Source organism: Podarcis pityusensis, assembly GCF_964106645.2.
Source record: "Podarcis pityusensis genome assembly, chromosome: 5".
NCBI classification, from domain to species: domain Eukaryota; kingdom Metazoa; phylum Chordata; class Lepidosauria; order Squamata; family Lacertidae; genus Podarcis; species Podarcis pityusensis.
In genome coordinates this window covers 87,487,376-87,505,885 of record NC_138032.1, presented here as the reverse complement: position 1 = coordinate 87,505,885, position 18,510 = coordinate 87,487,376, and the positions used below count along the sequence as shown (strand labels likewise).

The 18,510-nt window shown below is 45.0% G+C and overlaps 1 protein-coding gene across 3 annotated transcripts; it reads left to right on the top strand.

Annotated features, from left to right (window-relative positions):
* Window positions 1-1,194: 1,194 nt before the first annotated feature.
* Window positions 1,195-18,392, top strand: CUEDC2 (CUE domain containing 2). Of its 3 annotated transcripts, none has more exons than XM_081005707.1 (9): window positions 1,195-1,337; window positions 3,220-3,312; window positions 6,101-6,244; window positions 8,636-8,697; window positions 11,149-11,273; window positions 11,586-11,750; window positions 14,020-14,081; window positions 16,520-16,580; window positions 17,902-18,392. In XM_081005707.1, exons 2-9 carry the CDS (start codon window positions 3,239-3,241, stop codon window positions 18,046-18,048), a joined length of 840 nt encoding a protein of 279 aa, XP_080861833.1. In that variant the 5' UTR covers window positions 1,195-1,337; window positions 3,220-3,238; the 3' UTR covers window positions 18,049-18,392. The 3 variants fall into 3 exon arrangements, with proteins under 3 accessions (XP_080861833.1, XP_080861832.1, XP_080861831.1); XM_081005706.1 differs by lacking the exon at window positions 1,195-1,337 and adding an exon at window positions 1,918-1,949 and having other exon boundaries at window positions 8,639-8,697; XM_081005705.1 differs by lacking the exon at window positions 1,195-1,337 and adding an exon at window positions 1,918-1,949.
* Window positions 18,393-18,510: the final 118 nt, after the last annotated feature.

The window sequence follows — 18,510 nt, the reverse complement described above, 5'->3', positions numbered from 1 at the left end:
TGGGACCCAAGGCAGGTCTTTCAGGTCCGGTGTTATATGGTCTTAGTGGCCACTCCCAGTCACCAGTCTGGCTGCCGCATTCTGGATTAGTTGTAGTTTCCGGGTCACCTTCAAGGGTAGCCCCATGTAGAGCGCATTGCAGTAGTCCAAGCGGAAGATAACTAGAGCATGCACCACTGTGGCGAGACAGTCCGTGGGCAGGGAGGGTCTCAGCCTGCGTACCAGATGGTGCTGGTAGACAGCTGCCCTGGATGCAGAATTAACCTGCGCCTCCATGGACAGCTGTGAGTCCGAAATAACTCCCAGGCTGCACACCTGCTCCTTCAAGGGCACAGTTGCCCCATTCAGTAGTCCCCCACACCCACCCGCCCCCTGTCCCCCAAAAACAGTACTTCTGTCTTGTCAGTATTCAACCTCAATCCGTTAGCCACCATCCTTCAGATGTCTTCTAAAGCTTGCATAGTTACTTATCTCTTTGGCTCAGGGGTTGCATAACTCCACACCCTCCAATTTTTCTCCAGGGAAAATAGGGATGGAAATAGGGACATTCTGAGATCAAATCAGAAACCGGGATGACTTCTGTGAATCTGTGACTGATCCTCGAAAATAGGGACACTTGGAGGGTCTGCAGCTAGCGGGTATATTTTGCAAAATTATATTTTACAAATCTAAACTAAAACACGTTTTCTTTGATTTGCTGAAAACCTAAAATTCCTCCTGTTTGCCCAGTGTGGTTTTTCTGCACACTTAGTAAGCACACCCACTGACGCAATGCTCCTCTGTCATTGTCGACCTTTGCCAGGTCTTTATTCTCCATAAGGTACTGAATGGCCACTCGGTGCGCGGCTGAGCAGCAGAAACGAGCAGAACTTTTTTTGTGGTGGGGTGAAAGATTTCTGCCTCTTTTACTTGGTCTGCTATGTTCAGCTCTTCTAATTGTTCTTTGCTGAGTTCCTTCTCCTTTCTCATGGCGTATTTTGCATTGATTTACTGGATTGATTTATTCACATGTGCCCATCCAATGTGAACTCGCAATATATACGCTAGCAGCCCACTAGGAAGGCGCACATTGGCTCTGACAGAAGAAGGAGCGAGTGAGTCTTCCAAAGCTACCAGGAAGTCTCCTATTCGGATGCGAGTGATCAGTCTGTATTTCTAAGTCTATGCGCAGTGATGCTAATCTGGACCACATCGTCCTCCTCTTCCCGCTTTGGGATGAAGGAGGATTCGGAACCACGTGATTCTTTCAACATCTCTACGCGGGAGCGGGCGGAGGAGGCGCGCAGGTCGCCCGGCGGACGGACAGACAGACAGACCTACAGGCAGGCACGCCCCTAGTGAGTGTTTCCAGAAGCCCTTTAGCTGCTTGTCGTCGTTTTTTGCGCCGCCTCCTGAGCATGTGCAGAGTGCATTCACCCTCCGGCGGAGTCCCTTGCTGCTCTCCCGGCAGCGTCGTGCCGGGGCTGTTTTGCGCCCTAGGCGAAGCTAAATACTTGCGCGCGCGCACCCAAAACGCCCCCCTCCCCTGCTAACTTCGATTTTCAAAAGCCTTACGGGGGGGGGGGGGGGCGGAATGAAAACTTGAAGCTGCAAAATTTATTTTAAATGGCAAGAAAAAGCAGCGCCTCGATCTTAAATTGCCTTTCTCAAATGCGAAAGAAAACTAGTTTGCCTAAAACTGTGCCCTACTTGGCCTAATGATGGCCTCCCCCATCCTGCCTGGGCGAAGGATGCTGAGAGGCTGTTCAGACACCCTTTCCAAATTATTACAAAAGCACACATATCTATTTGGCGGTTACTAATATTATGATAATTATTTGTGTGTGTGTGCTTTTGCAACAGACTGCAGAAATATCCAGCTTCTTTATGGTCCTGCTTGCCTTCATATTTGTAAATTGGTCCTCTTTTAGTTCCTTTTCAGGGCAGCCTGACATGCAGAAACCAAGTTGGTGAGAACCTTTCTCTCCACCCCCCCTGCCCCCATGACTTCACTGCCATGCTAGGGAAAGTATTCTGTGGCACTCTTTACAACGCAGGACACAAAATCCTTCTTACCGTTGTGGTACTTGCACATGGTTTTAGTTAAACGCCATTCATTCGTATCAATGCGCTTACTCCCCTGGTACTCCTTCCTTTCCATTGGATATTCTTGCCGCCGTGCGCCAAGACAGATCATTGTCGTTATTCCAGAACATCTGGAACGCAAATGATTACGTATGGAGCCTTTGACAGCTCTAATCACATCATCCCGATACGAGCCCAGCAAAAACAAATGCTTGAATGTGCTATTCCTACCTCGCAGTTCTGTCCCTGAAACATTTTCATCTATAGCTAAATAAATTGCAGGTGGGACTGAGACTCCAGGGCGGAGGGAGTTTATGTAATGTTTACCTGATGAAAATCACACACCAAGTACTATTGGTGTCCGTAGTGGGGGTGAGGGGGTGCTTTTCAACAGGAGACTGGGAAAAGATTGTATTCCTAGACACACATGTATACCTGAAGAAGCGTCTCTACCCCCATCGTTCAGCCCAGACACTGAGGTCCAGCTCCGAGGGCCTTCTGGCAGTTCCCTCACTGCGAGAAGTAAGGTTACAGGGAACCAGGCAGAGCCTTCTTGGTAGTGGCACCCGCCTGTGGAATGCCCTCCCATCATATGTCAAGGAAATAAACAACTATCTGACTTTTAGAAGACATCGGAAAGCAGCCCTGTTTAGGGAAGTTTTTAATGTTTGATGTTTTATCGTGTTTTTAATATTCTGCTGGGAGCTGCCCAGAGTGGCTGAGGAAACCCAGCCAGATGGGCAGGGTAGAAATAATAAATTATTATTATTATTGCATGCAGTGGGGCATGATCCTGATCATGACTCCTGGTGGCTTAAGAGAGAAAACCCACCTGCTATGCTAAATACACTCATGCATTGATCATGCAGAATTTGGCTCTAAGCTGAGTCGCTGGCTGGAATATTCCACTTCTCCTTCACCTGAGGCCGTGGCTCAAAATCAGTAGCTTCCCCAGGGAAGAACTGCTGGGGCCTGTGATTTTTCTTGACACATTTCAGATTTTGTACAGTACAAAATCATCTGAGTGGTGCCTTGATCTGGCAGAGGGAGCACGTCTCGTATTTTGGCCTGCAAATTCAGCATTATGCATTGGAGCTTGTGTCGGTTTGCACTTTGGAATTTTTTGTGTGTGTGTGTGTGTTTTCTCTTCCCCAGGACCCACTCCTCAAAGGAAATGCAGCCGGAGAGAATAATCCAAGATAGTTTGTCAGTCTTCATCCAGAATCATATCCCGGGTGCTGACTTGAGGTACGTTTTATCTCACTTTGGGTCTAGGACAGCCATACAGAAGCGTGTCATGTTTTCCATGTGAAATCACTGTGTGGATTTTCATCAGCAGTGTGTCGCAACTGCGTTATAGAGTGGGCTGGCATCTACTAGCCTTTGTGTCTCTGGGACCTCTATGGTGATATTTCAGTTCCAAATCCAGTTTACGGAAGCCAAGTTCCTAAACTGAAACTGCATGGCGCGGCCTTCACGGTGCCTGTTGTCCAACTGTAAGATTTCCTTCTTCTGAAACCACAAACCTTACATAATGAGTATTTTTAGTTACTGTATTGGAGCAAAGCCAAAATTGGCTTGCTGTAGCACTGTGGGGATTCGATATGTTTTGTTTTTGTAGAAAATTAGAGTGATGGAGTGTATAATTTTAACAAGTTGTTATGGCTGAGTAAGCTGGATGTGTAAACAAATTAATTTATGGGTGCAACCTCCTTTTCTCCTTTCCTTTCCCCCTTTTCTCTGATGCTTTTCAAAGAGGGTCTTATTCACAGTATTAGAATGTCATCATGGCTTATTGATCCTCCTACTTCCATAGGTAAAGGGACACGGTGGAGCTGGGAGTTAAACCACAGAGCCTAGGACTTGCCGATCAGAAGGTTGGCAGTTCGAATCCCCGCGAGGGGGTGAGCTTCCGTTGCTCGGTCCCTGCTCCTGCCAACCTAGCAGTTCAAAAGCACCTCAAAGTGCAAGTAGATACCTCTGGCAGGAAGGTAAACGGTGTTTCCGTGCCCTGCTCTGGTTTGCCAGAAGTCGCTTAGTCATGCTGGCCACATGACCTGGAAGCTGTACGCCGGCTCCCTCGGCCAATAAAGCGAGATGAGTACCGCAACCCCAGAGTCAGTCACGACTGGACCTAATGGTCAAGGGTCCCTTTACCTTTACCTTACTTCCATAGGTACTCCTCAGTCTTTATTTAGTTGTACTCATAGATGTCAGATGATATCGTCATTAATGGTGAATGTAACATTTAATTAATAATTTGTTAATTGCTATGATTGCCTACAGTAGAAAAATAATTGCATAATTGTTAAATGTCTCGTGGGAGAAGCTTAAGTGTCAAAATAATTATCTGCTCCCCTCTCTATTCTTCACCAGTAAGCTTTCCTTCTGTCTATAGCTTACCTGGCACGCTGGACTTCAGGAAAGGTCAGACTCTTTCCTTTAAAAAATGAAAAATCCTAATTTTATAGACACACAAATTATGGCAAACCCAGTATTTTACATAAACGGCGTAACTGTACATTTCTGAGCCAACCTTCATGTGGAAATAGTATCCCTCAGCTTCCATTTCTATGAACTGTAAATAATAATTGATGTGGATATTTTAAATAGTTATTTTTAAAAGTTTCATTCTTGGGGAAGTAGAGCAGGGGAGCAGGCAGCAAATGTTGAATTATTCTAGAGGCTGAAGAGATTGTTGAAGATGGATTTCCAGTTTTAATTTCTGGCTTTGCCTTTGAATCAAAGGTTTTCTTAAAAAATAAAAAAATACATTCCTGGCTGCAGCAAAAGCTTTTCCATAGGGACTTAATAGGCTGCCTCATAGGATTAGTCAATCTTGCTCAGTATTGTCTATGCCAGGATTTTACAAACTTGGGTTTCCTGCCATTTTTGGACTCCAAATCCCATCATCCATGACCACTGGTCCAGCTAGCTAGGGGTGATGGGAGTTGTGGTCCAAAAACAGCTGGAGACCCAACTTTGGGAAACCTTGGTCTACGCTGACTCAGACAGGTTTCGTTCTCAGTCCTCTCTGGAGATACCTGGCCAATGGTGAAGAGTTTAGAGCAGGGCTGGAAGATCTGTAGCCCTCCAGATATTGTTGCAATTCAGCTCCCATCATCCCTCACGATACGATACGATACGATATCTTTATTGTCATTGTCCCTTGCGGAACAATGAAATTGAAAACTACATAAAACTACATTAAAACTACATAAAACTACCACAAAACTACATAAAACTACATAAAACTACATAAAAGCTACATAAAACTACTACAAAACTACATAAGACATTCAAAAACCCCTAAAAACTCTAAAACCCCATTTTAAAAAACACTATACTACAGAGACCCCTTATGCTGCATTTAAAACCAGAATTGCATTAGCGTAGAAACTGTTTTTCAGGCGGCTAGTCCTGGCCTTTATAACCCTATACCTTCTTCCAGAAGTCAGAAGCTGAAAGAGATCATTTCCGGGCTGCGTACTATCATGTGCTATCTCTGCCACTTTCTTATGGCACCTGGCAGCATAGATTTGATCTAAGGTGGGAAGAGTGCACCCAATAATTCTCTTTGCAGTCTTTACAACCCTGGATAGCATTGTTTTTTCCCTGGCCGTGCAGCTCCCAAACCACACGCACAGACCATAAGTTAGTACGCTCTCCACAGTGCAATGGTAGAATGCCATCAACAGGCATTTGGCCAATCTGACTAGGGTGGGGAGAAAACTGCAGAGTGTTTATTGAATAGTGACTTAACAAAGCACATTGTTCACAAGATTCAAAATGTTTGGGTCGCTGCAACAACATAGCAAAAAGGACTGCCAATATTTTTTATTGTTCTGTTCATGGCTTTTTAACATAAACATGTTTTATAAAGCTGATTGGGGAAGAAATCTAAATGAAACATTAACTGCAGTTCACCTTAAGGAATCAGGTGGCTTTTATCCAACAGGGTGTGATAAACAAGCAAATGGAACTTGTCCGGTTTCTATAACCTTTTTGTTTTCCTTTCCTTTCCCCACCCCCCCAGTGGTCTGGATGACATTGTTTTCTCCTACATGGCAAGTGTCCTGGAAGGGCTTGGGTCCCACGAGTCGTTTGAAGAGAATTTTGACATGGACACCTTTATGGAAATGATGGGAGCGTACGTCCCTGGCTTTGCGGAAATCAACAGGTAAATGTTACTGCTTTTAAAAGATGTGATCACACCTGAGCTCAGTGAGTGAGCTCTTCTGATATGTGCTGCCTAGGCCATACCTGTCAGAGTCTTGCTCTGCTGTCGTCAACATTTGGATCTCCTTCTGCTCGTATTTTCTAGATTTCACTGGTGGAGAATTTCGGCTTATTAATTTTACAGCAAGTGTCAATCTTTTGTTTCCAACTTTGTCCCTGGTTAATTTGGAGACAAATTAGATAATAGGCAGGTCATCCCTACAAAGGTCTCCTGCCTTCAAGTTTCTGAACTTGTGTTCTAACTTTCGGGGGGTGGGGGGGTTACTGAACTTCCTTTTTTAAAAAAATCATTTTTATTTGATTTTACAGATACAAATTTATAACATCCAAATGCATATCCATATATAGAGATTACTCTGAATCTCAAGACTTCTTCCCCATCCCCTCGATAGGTCCTCTTGTCAACATTTACAACTGCATATTATTCCATATTCTAGATTTTAAATCAATCCATATTATCCATGGTATTTGTTACAAACAAGTTGGTTTCAAATCCTGCTAATGTTTCCATCTTCTTGCAGTGGTCTCCTATATAAGTTATAATTTTCCCCCATTTTTTGAAAGTTTTTGTCCTCTTGGTTCCTGAGTTTTCCAGTCAGCTTTACCATTTTAGCGTAGTTCATCAGTTTAGCTTGCCATTCCTCTCTGGTAGGGAGTTTGTCTTCTTTCCATTGGGAATTACTGAACTTCCATGCCTTATGAACTCATGTCTTAATAGGAGGTCTCACGTAATACAATCATCATCGTATAGTCCTTCTAGGTTTTCCCATCACTACTTCAGTCCTTCAGATTTCAAACATTGGGCTCTGAACAAAGCATTTTGACTGATGTTATTCAGAATGATCATGTGGCTGCAAATTATATTGGTCTGCATTCCTTTGCCATTTTGGAATGTTTGGCGATGAATAGAGTCTCCTTGGCATTTGCTCTCCTTACCTGTGTCTCCGCTTGTGGCGATCACACAGGATCCCCGGACATTTGACAGTCTATTGATCCCTGTGCCACCACTGTGCTCGCTTCCCCGCTGCCACCAACCCGTTACTCTCGGGTACACACTGAGTCCAGACAGTTGTTAACATTAAACCAAATAAACAAGTTTATTTATAAGCATTAACAAGTTTATGGTTTCCCTTCACGGCCTAGGACCCTCATACCTACAGGACTGCCTCTCCCGGTATGCCCCACGGAGGACCTTAAGGTCCATATACAATGGTTCCTCACAAGACGAAAACAATCCGTTCCGCGAGTCTCTTCGTCTAGCGGTGTTTTCGTCTTGCGAAGCAACCCGCTTAGCGGATTAGCACTATTAGCGGTTTAGCGGCTATTAAAAGCTTAGCGGCTTAGCGGCTAAAAGGCTATTAGCGGCTTAGCGGCTTAGAAAAGGGGGGGGAGTGAAAAAAATCTCAAGACTCGCAAGACATTTTCGTCTTGCGAAGCAAGCCCATAGGGAAATTCATCCTGCGAAGCGCATCGAAAAACGGAAAACCCTTTCGTCTAGCGGGTTTTTTCGTCTTGCGAGGCATTCGTCTTGCGGGGCACCACTGTATAGCAACACCCTAGAGGTCCCGGGCCCTAAGGAAGTTAGATTAGCCTCAACCACAGCCAGGGCCTTTTCAGCTCTGGCTCCAGCCTGGTGGAACACTCTGTCTCTTGAGACCAGGGCCCTGCGGGATCTGATTTCTTTCCGCAGGGCCTGTAAGACAGAGTTGTTCTACCTGACCTTTGGCTTAGAATCACTTTGATTCCCTCCCCCTCTTTCTTTTTCCTTTCTCCTCCTGTGAAGAGGCTGCATCCTAATGTTTTAATGTTGTATCTTAATCTTTTAAATTGTATTTTAATCAACTTGTTTTTATTACTGGTTGTTAGCCGCCCTGAGCCCGGTCTTGGCTGGGGAGGGTGGGGTATAAATAAATTGTTGTTGTTGTTGTTGTTGATAATAATAATAATAATAATAATAATAATAATAATTAATAATATTTACCAGTCTATACCTTCCTAATACCTTCTGACTGATTATCTCAACTGTTTGACTGACTCCTCTTAACAGATTCTCTCACATCAGAGTAGCCCAACCCACACACCTATCCTCCCTCTCTCTTCTCTAACTCCAGACTGACTTCTTAACAACTCAAACTCTAACTCCTCCCCTTGGGTTCCTATAGGTTAGTCATTTTACAATTAGTTGACCCTTTTCTTATGAACCCAGTATGATGTCACACACCTAGGAGGGCAAACGCCACACCACTAAACAGGATACTTCGATGGGAGAGGAAATTTCCCAGTTTCTCCTCAATCTGGTCTCTGCCAATAATGCGCTGTCCTTTTCTTGCAGTAGCAACGTTTGTGAAATGATGGTTTCTCTCTCAGAAAGGCTCCATGAAGCCCGCAGTAAACGTAAGTCATGAGATGAGCACCCGGGTGACAGGCAGTGTTGTCTGGCTAAAGGTCTTGTCCAAAAGGCTAACTGGAATACAAGGCTTGTAGCACACTGAATAAGAGGAGGTAGAATTAAGATACATCAGGGTCTTGGATACCACACATAATTTCTTAGCATAAAGTGATTTTGGGTGGGTGGGAAGACGCCGGGCCCTGGCCCTAGAGGAATACAAAAAAAACCAGCACAGTTGGCATTTTGCCACCCATTTTGAATCTTTTTTGGGTTGTGAGTCGCTTTGAGTTGCCTTCGGCAAGAGAAAGCAACCAACAAATTCAGTGAATGATAATAATAATTAATAATATTTAGCTTGACCTTTTAATACTTGATTACTATATTAAAGTTGTATTTAATATATGGCGCTTAGGGTGGGGGGCAGGTAATAAATCAAACTTGCAAATGATGGTAACTGGAGATGTCAAGAGTTGAACTAGCTTTAAGAACAGTTTCAGGTTAAGAACGGACCTCCAGAACGTATTAAGATCTTAACCCGAGGTACCACTGTAATAGTGCCAGAAGAGACAAGCCAGTGTCTTCACGGTGAAACATGACACTGGATATATGAAAACACTTGTGTAGAGTTCTGTGCCACCAACTTCTCATTTAAGCCAGGCTACCTCGCCCATATGGGACGCGGGTGGTGCTGTGGGTAAAACCTCAGCGCCTAGGACTTGCGGATCGCATGGTCGGCGGTTCGAATCCCCGCGGCGGGGTGCGCTCCCGTCGTTCGGTCCCAGCGCCTGCCAACCTAGCAGTTCGAAAGCACCCCCGGGTGCAAGTAGATAAATAGGGACTGCTTACCAGCAGGAAGGTAAACGGCGTTTCCGTGTGCTGCGCTGGCTTGCCAGATGCAGCTTGTCACGCTGGCCACGTGACCCGGAAGTGTCTGCGGACAGCGCTGGCTCCCGGCCTCTAGAGTGAGATGAGCGCACAACCCTAGAGTCTGTCAAGACTGGCCCGTACGGGCAGGGGTACCTTTACCTTTACCTTTACCTCGCCCATATGTGCAGCTTTAGAATGTGAGAGGTCCACGGTCCATTTTGACATCATTTAGATATGCTATGCTATAAACACAGTGTGTCTAGTATAAATACAAAACTGCCTAGGCAGTGTTTCACATGGCATGCTAAGATGTATAAGACTGAAGCAGATAAGTGCTGGAGATGCAATGAGGTACAGTGGTACCTTGCAAGATGAATGCCTCGCAAGACAAAAAACTCGCTAGACGAAAGGGTTTTTTGTTTTTTGAGCTGCTTCGCAAGACGATTTTCGCTATGGGCTTGCTTCGCAAGACGGAAACGTCTTGCAAGTTTGTTTCCTTTTTCTTAACACCGTTAATACAGTTGCGACTTGACTTCGAGGAGCAACTCATAGAACGCGGTGTGGTAGCCTTTTTTGAGGTTTTTAAAGACTTTGGTGATTTTTGAAGCTTTTCCAAAACTTTCCCGACACCGTGCTTCGCAAGACGAAAAAAATTGCAAGACAAAACTCGCGGAACGAATTAATTTCGTCTTGCGAGGCACCACTGTAAAGGGTATGTTCTTTCTTATGTGGTGGACCTGTAAAAGACTACTGGGAAATCATTTATAATGAATTGAAAAAGATGTTTAAAAGCACTTTTCCAAAAAAACCCGAGTCCTTTCTGTTGGGGATAATTCCCAGGTGTCAAAAAAGTTATTTATGTATGCCACTACTGCAGCCCGTGTTTTGTTATCCCAAAAAGGGAAAACGAGCAAGGTCCCAACCAAAGAAGAATGGCAACTGAAACTGATAGAATATGCACAGCTTGTGGATCTAACTTATATAATAAGAGAACAAGAGGAACATACTTTAAAAGAAGATAGGAAAACATATATTGAATATATGGGGGGGTATTGTGTACGTTTGAAAATGTTGGTAGCATTAAGATAAACAGTGTAAAGTTTAAGTTTTGATGGATGCAATAATTGAATACTGAATGGTTTAGTTGATATAAAATATGCAGGGATTTATGTTATGCAAAATGAACCATGGAAAAAGAAGACAGGAAGTCACTGATATTTTAAGGTGGTTTAAATTAATATTTTATACAGTGGTACCTCTGGTTATGTACTTAATTTGTTCCGGAGGTCTGTTCTTAACCTGAAACTGTTCTTAACCTGAAGCACCACTTTAGCTAATGGGGCCTCCCGCTGCTGCTGTGCCATTTCTGTTCTCATCCTGAAGCAGAGTTCTTAACCCGAGGTATTATTTCTGGGTTAGCGGAGTCTGTAACCTGAAGCGTCTGTAACCTGAGGTACCACTGTGTGGTAAAACAGAAAATTTAATAAAAATAAATAATAAAGCGGTACAAATTGTCTTGTTCTCTTTGAGTGGCAGGTAGATGGGTCTGTTAGGGTCTTTTGTGTCTAAAGGTGTTGTGCATCTTCCAGAATACACTATGCAGAGCAGGAGCCATGTAAAATCTGAAGCAACGGCCCATGTTCGTGAAGAGGGAGCAAGTGTGTCTGAGGACAACAGGCTGTCGTGTTCCCTGGTCGAGGGAGCCCCGGCAGAGGTATGGACTGGGAGGTTCAACTTTAGGGGCCTCTTCAGCTAACTCTGGTTGGTGGATTTCCTTGTGAAATTCTTTTTTTTCTGTCCGCCGTGCCATCGCAGCTGATGACTTCCCTAAAAACCGAGAGGATTTGCTTTGCAGAGTGGGGTTGCAATAAATACATGTTTGCTCCGTTGCTAGAACATCTCTGGATTGTGGGTTCAAGCCCCAGGTTGGGCAAAAGATTCCTGCATTGCAGGGGCTTGGACAAGATGACCCTCGTTGTTCCTTACAACTCTACGATTCATTCTGTTTCTTCCTTGTCTTGACCAGGAAACACATGGTGATCCAGTGGAAGTGATTCTGGAGATGTTTCCATCCTGCACGGTGAGCCAAGCCCAAAAGGCTCTAGGCATGGCCTTGGGGAACCTGGAGGAAGCAGCACAGCTCATCCTAGAGGAGAAGGTGCAACTCAACACCCTGGGTACAACCATACAGGTAATAATAATTTTATTATTCATGCCCCACCCATCTGACTGCGTTGCCTCAGCCTCTCTGGGCAGCTTCCAACGCATATAAAAACAAAATAAAACATTACACATCAAAAGTCTTCCCTATCCAGCGCTGCCTTCAGATGTCTTCTAAAGCTTATGTACTTACTCATCTCCTTGACATCTGATGGGAGGGTGTTCCACAAGGCAGGTGCCACTACCGAGAAGGCTCTTTGCCTGGTTCCCTGCTGTAACCTCACCTCTTACAATGAGGGAACTGCCACAAGGCCCTCAGAGCTGGACCTCAGTGTCTGGGCTGAACGATGGGGGTGAAGACACTCTTTCAGGTATACTGGGCCAAGGCCATTTAGGGCTTTAAAGGTCAGCTCCAGCACTGTAGGTCTTTCAGGACTGGTGTTATATGGTCCCAGTGGCCACTCCATCACCAGTTACGTGCTGTGTTCTGCATTAGTTGTAGTTTCCGAGTCTCCCTGTAGCCCCACGTAGAGCACATTGCAGTACAGTGGTACCTAGGGTTAAGTACTTAATTCGTTCTGGAGGTCCGTTCTTAACCTGAAACTGTTCTTAACCTGAAGCACCACTTTAGCTAATGGGGCCTCCTGCTGCCGCCGCGCCAGCAGGGCATGATTTCTGTTCTCATCCTGAAGCAAAGTTCTTAACCTGAGGTACTATTTCTGGGTTAGCGGAGTCTGTAACCTGAAATGTCTGTAACCTGAAGCATACGTAACCCGAGGTACCACTGTAGTCCCAAGTGGGAGAGAATCGGGTATTGTCCCATAGCTGTGCCATGCCAGGAAGCAGACTGGGAGAAACCAGGTCATTTTCAGCCAGGTGAAAGAGGAGCTTCTGGACTGAACTGTCAAGTATTCCACCTGTGCTGGGAATCAAAATTCAAATCGTAGCCTGTTAGAAAGTCTACGTTTCAGTTCAGAAGCTGTGTGTGATTCCGCTTTCTTTATCATTGGTGAACACAGATTTCCTCCATAAAACCTTTAAAATAAGAGTGGGGAACCCTTTTCAGCTCTCAAGCTGCATTCCTCCTTCCAGAGGTTGCACAGCAAGCAGAGTGACAGGTGCCAGTCTATGCCGCGTGCCAGGAAAGCCAGAGGTTGCGATGCATGTGCGTATATCCATCCAGGCAAACGATGTCTTACCACATTTCAAAGGCTGTGTTGCAGCCATGCAAACATCACACAAGAACAGCACGGAGCAAGACTGGAGAGGGGCATGGCCTAGGGATGGTCCCAAGGGCCTGAGAGTGACACCTGAGGGGCCACACTCAGCCTATGAAACAAAGGTGTCCCAGCTCTGCTTTAAAATGTTAAAGGTTTGATTAGTTCAAGATCTGTCGGTGTGTGCAGTTGGAGCCTTTCCAGCATTTCCTATTCTTTCAGATTGATCTTAGCCTTCCCACTCCTACAATATACCATGTCCTTTTCCTACCTCTGTGTTATGTTGTTGTTTAGTCATTTAGTCGTGTCCGACTCTTTGTGACCCCATGGACCAGAGCACGCCAGGAACTTCTGTCTTCCACTGCCTCCCGCAGTTTCCTCACACTCATGCTGGTAGCTTCGAGAACACTGTCCAACCATCTCGTCCTCTGTCGTCCCCTTCTCCTTGTGCCCTCCATCTTTCCCAACATCAGGGTCTTTTCCAGGGAGTCTTCTCTTCTCATGAGGTGGCCAAAGTATTGGAGCCTCAGCTTCAGGATCTGTCCTTCCAGTGAGCACTCAGGGCTGATTTCCTTCAGAATGGAGAGGTTTGATCTTCCTGCAGTCCATGGGATTCTCAAGAGTCTCCTCCAACACCATAATTCAAAAGCATCAATTCTTCGGCAATCAGCCTTCTTTATGGTCCAGCTCTCACTTCCATACATCACTACTGGGAAAACCATAGCTTTTACTATACGGACCTTTGTTGGCAAGGTGATGTCTCTACCTCTGTGTTATAATCAAGCTTTAAACAGCCTGGCACGTAATACATTTATTTTAGAACCTGGTGCAGGGGATGGATAGTTCTCTGATGGACCTCAAAAACTTTAGATCACACTCTTTTTTTCTTTTTGACAAGGCACCTTTCAGCTTTCCCTGCATAACAGCAGTTATGGAAACTGGTTGCTGGGATCATGATGCTCACAAATATCCAGTATTCTCTAAGTCTAAACTGTATTAATACTCCCCAGGCAACAGCTGAATGCGAGTCTCACCTTCTCGTATTTCTGTTTCTGCGTTTCCTGTCCTGCTCTTTCCTTTCAGGAAGCTTCAAGATCCCAGAAGACACCCAAGCAAGGCGAATTAAAGCAATTTATCTTGGAGAAGTAAGTAACAAGCCACAAAAATCAATTCAGGAAGTGTGGTTCAAAGTGGTCAGGCTTGATTTTGGCTTTCAGTCCAGCTCTAGAAATATGTGTGTGTCACCTGTAATTGGGAAAGAGCTTCCTTGCAGTCAGCGTTGCCAGGGCTGTAGCCACCAGCAAGGGATTATATATGGGGTCTGCCCCATAAGAGACATTCCAGGCCTGTTCCCTGAACGTTCAGCTTTCCATCCGTAAAACAGTAGCAACAGTGAATTATCCCCCGGTGAATGCAGTACCCCAGGCATGGATGGTGATGTGTCAAATGCAAATACTGATTTAAATATAGGTAAAGGTAAAGGGACCCCTGACCATTAGGTCCAGTCGTGACCGACTCTGGGGTTGCGGCGCTCATCTCGCTTTATTGGCCGAGGGAGCCGGCGTACAGCTTCCAGGTCATGTGGCCAGCATGACGAAGCCGCTTCTGGCGAACCAGGGCAGCGCACAGAAACATCATTTACCTTCCCGACAGAGTGGTACCTATTTATCTACTTGCACTTTGACGTGCTTTCAAACTGCTAGGTTGGCAGGAGCAGGGACCGAGCAACGGGAGCTCACCCCGTCACGGGGATTCGAACCGCCAACCTTCTGATCGGCAAGTCCTAGGCTCTGTGGTTTAATCCACAGTGCCACCCGCGTCCCTATACACACAGCATAAGTGCTAGTATTATTAGTGTACATTATTCTACTGCAGTTTAATGTCGTTCAGCAGGGGGCACAGATGCCAAGTCTCATGCTACTAAATATGACTGCTAGGTGCAAGCCTGAAGCGCAAGGCAACTCTGACAATTTTTGCCTTTTTCGATATGAGCTTGGGACACCAAAAATTAACATCAGTGCCAAACATTATATTTCATAGAACTGTATAGTTGGAAGGGACCCTGACAATCATCTAGTCCAGGGGTCAGCAAACTTTTTCAGCAGGGGGCTTGTCCACTGTCCCTCAGACCTTGGGGGAGTGGACTATATTTGGGGGTGGGGGGAATGAACCAATTCCTATGCCCCACAAATAACCCAGAGATGCATTTTAAATAAAAGCACACATTCTACTCATGTAAAAACACGCTGATTCCTGGACCATCCGCGGGCCGGATTGAGAAGGCGATTTGGCCGCATCTGGCCCCCTGGCCTTAGGTTGCCTACCCATGATCTAGTCCAAACCCTTCCCCCCATAGTAGTTGTAATAATAATTAATTACTCATACCCCACCCATCTGGCCGGGCCTCCCCAGCCACACTCAGCGGCTTCCAACAGGATATTAAAAACACAATAAAAAATCAAACATTAAAAACTTCCCTAAACAGGCCTGTCTTCAGATGTCTTCTAAAAGTCAGACAGCTGTTTATTTCCTTGACATCTGGTGGGAGGGCGTTCCACAGGGTGGGCGCCACTGCCGCAATGCAAGAATATGCAGCTGTCCCATACGGGGATTGAACCTGCAGCTTTGGCATTATCAGCACCACACTCTAACCAGATGAGCTATCCAGGCTGATTTAAATAGGTAAATTAACCAATGGATTTCAAACAAAATCACTGTTCTAAGCATCCTGGACTGTATTAAATGGGTCTCGGTCAAGAGAAAGGAGTTGGGTGTGTTCCCAATTCCCTGTTGGGCTCTCTTTATAGTGCAAGACGCACTGTATTTCCGATATATTGAATTTCTGTGGCTGGAAAGAAAACTGAACAATGTGAGAGGATAAAACAGGTCCAGCTGTACTATCAAGAAGAAGATTACATCTCTCTCTACATTTGACCTTAGATGATCAAAATACCATATTTTTCGCTCTATAAGACGCACCAGACCACAAGACGCACCTAGTTTTCGGAGGAGGAAAACAAGAAAAAAAATATTCTGAATCTCAGAAGCCAGAACAGCAAGAGGGATCACTGCGCAGTGAAAGCAGCAATCCCTCCTGCTGTTCTGGCTTCTGGGATAGCTGCACAGCCTGCATTCGCTCCATAAGACGCACACACATTTCCCCTTACTTTTTAGGAGGGAAAAAGTGAGTCTTATAGGGCAAAAAATACGGTACTTATTTCTGTACAGCAGGACCTAGTGGGGGAGACAACAGCAAAAAGGTAGAGTCACAAAGCTTTGCGGAGGCATTTTTATTTAAAAATCTATATGCTGTTTCATCTGCATCCTTACCACAGATGAGTCAATGGAATCAGCACTACACGGCAGAACTGGCTGCTAAATTTAAGTTGCACATCTGTAGATCGCACATCTGGCTCTGCCATGTGGGAAAGGGGGTGTCATCTATATAACAAACTTTAAAACCAACAGGGTGGGAACTTTTCTCCAAAGGAAGAAGGGGAAACTTTCCACCACCAAAGCATTTTGCACTTTCCTAAAAGACCCACCTCTCGAGAGGGCTTTGTGCATTTCTTGTGTGTTTTAGGTACATGATGGTAGATAACGAAGAGGATCAGAAAACACACAGGCCAGCACCCCCCAAAGAGGTAAGCAACACAAACGTATGCAAGCCAATAGCCAAAATAGGGGAAAGAACATTTATAACCCAGCCTCACTGATTTGTATCATTATTTACAGTGGTTTGAGGTCAGGCAGACAAACTGTGGGCATCTAACCTGGAACCAGCAAAAAGCAGACAAATGGCTTTAGAGCACATTTGCCACTCAGAGCTAGGGGGGTGGACAACAGCTTAAAAAGTTGCATCCACCCCCCATCGCAACGTCTCTAGCACCAGACTATTGCTAGCCCCATTTTACTGCCCTTGTGTTCACTTTTAGTAAACTGCAACAGATGCCAACGTCATCGGGGCTATTTTATGTACACACAGGACTTGGCAATAGTAGATTTCAGTAAGCATTCATCCGGGCACTGAAATCAGATAGTGCCATGCTTTTCCAGATATAGTTGCTTTAGAAAGGAATCCCTGGGACAGGCACGTTTTGTAGGGGTCTTTCAAATAAATGGTAGGAAAAACTATTTGCTCTGTATGAGTTCCATGAACTCAAGAGGCCAGGTTTCATATCACAGGATTTTTTGGGGGGTGGGGTGGGAGAGGGCCCTATGAAAAACAAATAGCTGGAAGGGAACCCAGCCCACAGAATCCAACATCCCTCAGTCTCTTCAATTAAGTGAGATCACAAGTTAGATGTCCTCCAGAACTGTTCATAAAAGCAAATAACTTCAAGCAAAAGAATCCAATTACATCCTGCAAGCTACCCTCTTTTTACGGTGATTTGTCAGAGTGTATCACTCAAGTACTGTCCCTACCCTTCTAGAATACAGCAAGATGTATAGCTCTACATCTTAAGTTACTGTAACCCCAAAGAGGATGCCCCCCCCCCCCTGCAATGAATTCCTATCTAAACACAGCAGCCCTTTTGGAACGAGTCCTTTACATGCAGTATAGTATTCCCCAAAGTATAACTGAAGCACATTTTCTGCACCGAAATTGAAGACACTCCGCATGAAGAGAGGCCATTTCCCTATGTATGTCACTCTTCTGAGCACACGTTTTGTTTAAACAGCAGATTCTGCTGCGTCTCTGTCTTGTAGGTCATTAAATAATGCAACCACAGCCAAATTCCCAGCAGAGGCCGTGTGTGTTCTGGTCTTTCAAGCTTCCAGTGAGTCATGCAAAGATGTAGCAGCCAGTCTCCACTGTGGATGGGTCATCTTGAGCTCCCAGGAGCCTTTTGTTAGTGCAGTAATTTGTGCAAGAAATTAACTATTCCACCAACCAATTCACAGAGAAACAGCCCATTCAGATTGGAAAACAACTCAGCTTCTGTTTTTGTCCTTTGCCCTTAGGCTCCCAAGAAGATGATTCGCTACATTGACAATCAGGTAGTAAGTACAAAAGGGGAACGATACAAGGATATCAAGAAGGCAGAGAGTGAAGAAATGAAGAGAACGTACATCAGTCTCAAGCCAGCCAGGAAATATAAATTCCACTAAGGGCCACTCAAGTCCATCACATGCCTTCTGCTTGGGTACTCGTTTTAGCCGTTTTCTCACCATCTACCAGCCAAGAGCGAAGAAACCCTTCTGCCTATTTATCTGGGGGATGACATTTAGAATTAGAAGTTTGTGTTTACATGCTTGAGAACTAACTCTCCGTATACAGAAGCAGGGCCTATGGTGACTGTAGGAGCTGCTGCTGCTCCTCCTGCTCTGTCCTTTTCCTTACAGGAGTTTACTATGCTAGTGTGCTGCTTGTGTTGTTTTATGACAAGTCATTTGAAATTTGTGCATAATGTATGATCACGTTCGCCTAACACAGTAAAGCTAGCTTCCATGACTGCTACAGAGTCAAAAAGTGTGCTTCCTTTTAGAAAGCTATTTTCCGACTGGTTTCTAAAAGATCGGCTCTAAGAATTTCACTTGTTCATCCAATTCTTACCTTTCGCTGCTAGAAGG